Source organism: Geospiza fortis, unplaced genomic scaffold (genome assembly GCF_000277835.1).
Source record: "Geospiza fortis unplaced genomic scaffold, GeoFor_1.0 scaffold333, whole genome shotgun sequence".
Taxonomy (NCBI): Eukaryota; Metazoa; Chordata; class Aves; order Passeriformes; family Thraupidae; genus Geospiza; species Geospiza fortis.
This window is the reverse complement of record NW_005054347.1, coordinates 693,439-700,775: the sequence shown is the minus strand read 5'-3', so window position 1 is coordinate 700,775 and position 7,337 is coordinate 693,439. Positions and strand designations below refer to the sequence as shown.

Sequence of the window (7,337 nt, the reverse complement as noted above, 5' to 3'; positions counted from 1 at the left end):
CCGCTTTTTTTTTCTCCTTTTTTTTTCTTCCTTCCCTTTGCCTGGGGAGGTTTTGGTATTAGGAATGTCCTTGGAGTAGAGATGGGAGATAAAGTGTAAAGTAACTTTCAGAATTGGTTTCTGAATTACGGTGCGTCTAAAAACCAAGTTGGTGCTTCAGCGAGGGCGCTGGGAACTTGAAGGCTTCGGTGCTGGTTAGGTTAAAGCTTTGAAACATGAATTTGTGGGAGTAGAATTGTTTAGAGGTACTAAGACATTGTTTTGAAAATAAATGTTTAAAAATGGAGCATGATTATGATCTCAGAATGCTCCAGTTTCAGTATTTCACTTTTAACTGTGGTTGGGCTGGTTAAATACTGTCATTCTTGGAGTTTGTTGCAAAAACATTTGTTTAGCTTAGTTTAACCAACAAATTGTTTGTATTGTTTATCTTACTATGTGTACATAAGCATGATATATTGTATACATTATTTTGTATGTATTTTGCAGGCAGAAACTCTAAATTTCCTGTAGGCTACGTTTGCATTGTGTAATGCATGCAGATAATTGTTTTACCATATGAGTGATGAACTTAAAATGTGATGCCATATCATATCACTCAGAAAAGTGGAAAATTAGATTTGTACCGCAGACTCATATTATGGAATTTCTGCTTCAAATGCCATTTGAACAGTGGTATGCCTTTTACAGCATTGTGTATATTTGTTTTTATAATTGCAGATGCCTTTTGATTGCAAGACTGCTGAAATGCTTTGAGGGCTGTGTCTCCTTTCCTAACCATGAACAGTTCAAAATCACCGGGGCTGGCTGGATTTGGAGTCTTGAAAAACACGACGTGCCACACGGAGAAAAAGATTTCAGTTTTCTTCTCAATAATCTTCATGACAGTGGGAATTTTGTCCAACAGTCTTGCAATAGTAATTCTCATGAAGGCATACCAGAGATTCAGACAGAAATCAAAAGCCTCCTTTTTGCTTCTTGCCAGTGGTTTGGTTGTCACAGATCTCTTCGGCCACCTGATCAATGGAGCCATTGCAGTCTTTGTGTATGCCTCAGATAAAGACTGGATTCGGTTTAACCAGTCCAACATTCTGTGCAGTGTTTTTGGCATCTGCATGGTTTTCTTTGGTTTGTGCCCACTCTTCCTGGGCAGTGTGATGGCTGTTGAACGGTGCATTGGAGTCACCAAGCCAATATTTCACTCTACAAAAATGACTTCTAGACATGTGAAAATGATGTTGACTATGGTATGTCTGTTTGCTGTTCTTATAGCTTTGCTGCCTATTCTTAGGTTTAGAGCCTACCAAATTCAAGCATCGAGGACCTGGTGCTTCTATAAAACAGAACATGTTGAGGACTGGGAAGACAGATTTTATCTCTTACTTTTTTCTTGCCTTGGGTTCCTGGCCCTTGCTATTTCATTCCTGTGCAATGCTGTCACAGGAATTACCCTCTTAAGAGTCAAATTTAAAAGTCAACAAAGACAAGGCAGATCGCATCATTTTGAAATGATCATTCAGCTCTTGGCTATAATGTGTGTTTCTTGCATTTGCTGGAGCCCATTCCTGGTAAGAGCATAATGTATTTGCCAATGTTTAATGCACATCACTGTATAAAAGTTACACTTTTTTGTCTCTAGGTTTTAAAGCACTTAAGTTGTGATAACAGCTCCACCCACTCAGTGATACTAGTTTTATAGCATATTGCCCATAATGTATGTACCTATGCATCTATAAAAAGCTGGTAGTTATTCTCCACTTTTGATCAATAATATTCTAAACTAAATATACAGTGATTGTGACGACTGCATTTCCAGTGCTGTGGAGCAGATGGTGGTAGAAGAATCATGGCTAGAATAATTCAGAACAAATATTGAGCTCTTCCAAAAATTCAGTGAAATCTAGGATTGGGAAGTCTTTTTACTCTGTACAGTGTAAATAATTTTTTTATTTATGGCAGTCTGTTTGCTGTTATTTCAACAGTTTACTGCTACTTGTGAACTTTGTTAGGGCAGATAACAGTTAAGAACCTAAAAACCCTCCCCTCAATTTTCAGGGTGTTAGGGGCTTAGACCCCAGTCAATAGGGTCGTATTGAAAAACCGTGGTTGGCAGTGGGTTGAAATCAACATTTGGTTTAGACCTAAGCAGGCTGGATTTGTAATGTGGACAGATGAGCAGCAGAGCTGGTATGGGACTGTCCCTGCTGAGACTCCCAGAGGGGCAGTGCTGGTAATGCCTGCTCTGTGAGTGAGCAGGGTCAGAGGAGGTGCGATTGTGATATGGGAAAGAATTTGACAGCTCCAGCTCTATCATGGCATTAGAAAGCTGGTGTTAGCTTTGTCTCCTTTTAGTGTAGCAAACTTGTCTGAACAAATTTAGGTTTTTTGCTAGGGTTAGAGGGTTTAAATCACAAGTAACATGGAATCTTAATTTCTTCCCTAGAAGCAGGGTCCTGTAGTTTTCCAGTGACATAAATGAGCAATTTTGGTTTGAGCTAACAAATACTAACATTTAAGTCTGAGATCTGTATCAGATCTGGCTATATTTCATCTGCTCACTGCCTATGGTACAGTCTGAAGTTACCTGAGTTAATTAAAAATTAGATGGCACTGGCCTGGCTGCAGCAGTTTGGTGTGTGGCAGGCAGCATTTAGTTAATCCAGTATCACAGGCTTCAAGGTGAAGTCTAGGTATGAATGTCTGCAATCACTGAAATAAACTCTTTGAATTTTGTTCAAATCATGGAGAATTTTTCTAGTCTTGCTCTGCAGCATAGTTTAAATTCATGTTGGCTTCTGTCAGTGTTGTGGCTGTGGTGTGTGGAGCATAAACAAAGTTGTCAGAGCAGCAGAGCAAGTTTTGTAGGGAACTTCTTTACAGTTATTTCAGACACCATCTGAAGTTTGGGGCATGCCACAGAATGGTTTTCAAAATTAGCATCTCATAGGATGACTTCACTTTCCATGAAAAAGCAGCATTAGTATTCTCTGGTGACATTTATTTTAATATTAATTAATTATTCTTAAAAGCAGGGATTACTTTGGTTTTGCAAAACCGTTGGGTGTCAGAAGAGCTATAAACTTTTTTAGTTCAAAAGAGACACTTCATTTATTCAACACATTAAAGAACACTAAATTACAACTACTATGGTTGATTTTGTTATGCCATTCAGTTTTAATTATGATTTATATTAAATGTATATAAGATTATAGTTTTAGAAATTGTGGCAATCTAATGAAATCACAGCACTACTTTTGTTAAAATATTTAACTTAATCTAAGTGGTTGTTGAAGATGAATTACTGGTCTAGCAGGAATTTTTTTTTCAGACCCTTTTTGGAGTTGGTGTTTGCATCAGCTGATGCAGGCCAGTGAATGAATTCTTGCTTAATTTTGGACTTGGTATTTTGTGGGACTGTGTTGAAGAGGGAAGTTGGTCCACAAGGAATTCTGATTCATTGGGTGGCAAATCTGCTGGTGCTTTTTGTGCCTGCTGGGCTTGTGATGCTTTGCCTTTGGATTTCTTTTGAAATGAGATGAGCCAAACTCAGCCTGGCATTATGAAAAATAGTTCTGCAATGTGGACAAATTTAGGTTAGAAAGGAAGGGTTTAAAAACCAAAAAAAGTAGATGTAGTGGGGGATTAGATTCTTGGAACAAAGTTTCAAGGAAATGAACAGTCAGTGTTTTAGCCAGAGAGTTTCAGTGGGAAATGAAATGGGACAGGGAGGGTCCTTTGTGGGTATTTCCTTTCGTAGCTGTAATTTGATGATTTATTTACCCATTACTTGTTTTGATAGCAACAGAATACAAACAGAATTACAAGTGTGGTGTTAATTTAGCAAGTTTTTTGGCCTGCAGTAGAATAAAGTTTTGTCTGGAGCATACTGCTCATGCGCTACATTGAAATGATCCAGGGTTTCTCAGGTTACATGCTTTATGATTAACTGCTGATTCAAACCTTCTTGTCTGATACATCTGAAAGGTCTCAGGGCTTTTAATTTGTGAAAAGAGTGGTTTACATTCTATAATATAATCAGCATATACTAAAATAAGTATTAATTGACATAAATATGAGTAGGTGTTCTTAGGTGAAATTCTCTGGAAGAGGACGTAAATACATTCTTGTTCTGTGATTTGCTTCTTTAATTTTTTTTTTCTCCAAGGCAAATCTAAAAGTCAGAATTTGAAGTCTAGCATTTGAATTGTGAATTCTACCTATGTTCTCTGTCCCAAAGAGTATACAGAACAAAATGTTTCATGAGAGTCAATTGCCTCAAAGTAAACCAAAGTTACTAGAAACCAAACAAACTTCTGGAAGAGAAAGTGGAGGAAGGCAATGCATTTTATACCACATGTGGTTTGCAGATACAAGAGTTTGGATTCATTTGGTGTTGGGGGGGTTCAATTTATTCATTTCCCTTCTGTTTTCAATCTAGTCTGGTATGTCCATTGACATATGTGTAGGGCTACCATAATCGAGTCTGTCCAATGCTGTAATTCAACTGCAGATTTACTTCACTATTAGATTTTAAATTAATTTTATTTTTTTTCCAAGTGGAGCTAATATTCAGACATTGTCACTGTCATGTGATAAAAGCATTTTCAGATGTCATTAGAGTCACAAGACCCTGGATTGTCCTTTATGGTGTCTGGTGTGGAACTGAACTTGACTTCTGCATCTGCTCAGTGATAGTGAAGTTGTTTCGATGCCTATTTCTATATGTGTGTAAATGTATATATAGCCAACACTTAATATTATAAATAATAATATATAGTATTGTTATCAATCACCACCTCTGTCGTAAGATTCCTGAAGATATGGATGGAGCGTTTTTCAAAAGCAGAGCCCATGCCATGGCAATGAGGAGCTCTCCCCATGGCTCTTGGACAGGGACCTCCTTCTGATTTCTTTTTTTTCCTTTGGATTTCTTTCCCAAAGCTCCATCTCATCTGTTTTTCAAAAATAAGCAGCTTTTTCACATTTTCTGCCACTATGAGAGAATATTCCCTTAATGAAGGATGAGAATGAGAGGTGCTCCCTGCTTCTTCCCTTATGGGGGAACAATGATGCCTTTTGAGGAGTTGAGAGCAGGAGAAAATTCACCAAAAAAACCCCCAAAAAGTGAAATTCATGAGTTTTATAATAATATATGTAATCAGTGGTTTGCAGAGGCACATTTTTCCTGACAGTCCAAATAATTTTGCTTTGTGATGGGTAATTCCAGGTAAATATGTTCTGAAGATACTAACTTCAACTTCTCAGCTTTCTTCATCCATTTGCTAAGGGTATGCCAATTTTGCTGGATGAATTTGGTCCCTAGGGGTTGGATTCCCAAAGCAGATAGCTGGCAGGAGGATTTGGTGACAACGCCTCTGATGAAATACATTGTTATATAAAGCTGTTTTTTGGCTGTCAGTTGACGTCTGGCGTGTCATGAAACAGCGTGGTTTGGAGCTGTGCTTTTATAAGCAAATTCTGACATCCCTGTGTCGTATTCTGTAGGGCTCAAGGGATAAACATATTATAAAATTTGTTTTTTTGGAGTAGCAAAGAGAACTGTCTGTACCTACGGACAGGAGAGATTTATTTCAGAGTGAATTTATTTACAGGAACAAATTATGATACGGAGAAATTTTTAATCTTTTTCATGTGTGAAACACAGCCTGAGAAAAATACTTTTACATTCAAATTATTCTTGTTAAGATCGTTTTCCATGCAGTTAACTGATTAATTTCATTCCAGTTTTACCTCCCCTCTATTGCTGGGAATAGCCATTCCTGTTTTTATTGGAAAGAACTCCGTTTAGTTCATAGGAATAAATCAACTGTTATTCAGTTGCTTTTTTTACTGCTGAGATTAATTTTTATCAGCCCCCTTCCATGTAATCTCTTCTCTTTCCAATTTGTTATGCTAATTATGTCTCCCTGAACTCGCTCTTTTTCTTGTCCCCAGACTGTCTCATGCAGTGGTGCTTGATGACTGCATTTTGTGGACTGTGTTCAGCTTGTGCTTTATTGAATCACTTCAACTCAGAGGCTACAGGAGCTGGTCTGAGTGGTCCTTTCAGACAGTGTGCTCTGGAGCTGGTGAGAAGCTGATGTACTAACAGGGAGGCTTTCCCTGGAATGCCCTTACCCCATCCCAGCCTGGCTGCTCCACCAGCTGTTTGGGTGCAGAGCCAGGCTCAGGGCTGGAATCTGCTGAAGGAGGTCAGTTTGTTGCAGGTTTTACACTAAGTAACTCCTGGGCCACGTCCTTGTGTACAGTATAAGGTAGTTGGATGTACAAGGCAATCCTCTACATCTCATTTGAGTGTTTTTGCATGTGTAGCCTTGTATGCACTTTGTCAGGTGTTCATACCTGTGTTACTCTTGAAGTCTCTCCTTCCATTCTTGTTTTTTGTCTTCTTTATTAAGGTGGCAGTTTATTTCTATTGCACTGCCTTATATGTGCAATGGACATCATATATATGAGCTTGTTGCTTTATTAATGCTGTTTGTATGCCTTCATTGCTGTTGTATTGTCCCTACAGCTTAAGAGTTACTAAAAAATTTATCCCTTGTGCTCTTGCAACTGATGATTTCTCAGAATCACAAAGTGCAGCTGAGGAGAAGCAGGGAGATGTCCCAAGATGCAGATCCATGTGAGGATTCAGTTCTCATGTGAGGCTGCTCTGCAGAAGTGTGTTATTATCTTACTATTTATTAGTCAAAGCTGCAGCCACCATGAGCTTGTTGGGCCTGCACAGGCACTGTCAACAGGGAGAGTGATTTTTTTATTTTGAAAAAGAATAAATTAGGCTTTCAGTTTCCACAGGTGTGTTTCTGAAGGAGGAGATACACTTAAATATGTTCAGCTAACCTTGCAGCTTTCAATGCCGTTTCAAGTCTTTCAGAGGGGAAAATGACATTTACCTGTCCTTGTCAGGGCTCAGAGTTTAAAGAAGATAATCAGTGATAATTACTGTGCTTGTGCTGGCTTTTGCCATTGAGTTCTTGCTAGAAGGTTTGTCTGCTGACACCACACAAAGACAGGATGCCTTGTCAGCAGAAGAGGTTGATGTGGGGTGTGGGAACAGCTCTCACCTGCCTGGGGTAGGGCAGGTCTCCCGTGGGACAGAGAGCTCTTGGGCGCTGTCAGTGCATCTCTGAGGCTGGGTGCAGGCCCATGTCAGGAGCCCACTGCTGTCACAATGGTTTTAATACATGAACCAGTGTCATGGGGAAAGGAAAAAAAGCTTTTTGCCAGCAGCAGGCCTGCTGGACACACCTCCTTACCTCTGCCCACAGCACTGATACAGGGATAGCTGTTGTTGACTGTAGGTAGTTACTTCT

General features: G+C 39.1%; 1 protein-coding gene across 2 annotated transcripts in view; it reads left to right on the top strand.

Moving 5' to 3' along the window:
* The first annotated feature begins 716 nt into the window (after positions 1-716).
* PTGFR (prostaglandin F receptor) overlaps positions 717-7,337 on the top strand; it is an 18,529-nt gene continuing 11,908 nt past the window's right edge. Inside the window, exon 1 of one of the 2 annotated variants that reach the window (XM_005423074.2) lies at positions 717-1,568. In XM_005423074.2, coding sequence (XP_005423131.1) covers positions 780-1,568 — 789 coding nt within the window. In that variant the 5' untranslated portion in view covers positions 717-779. The remainder of the gene's footprint in view (positions 1,569-7,337) is intronic. The other variant, XM_031058706.1, reaches the window with a different exon arrangement.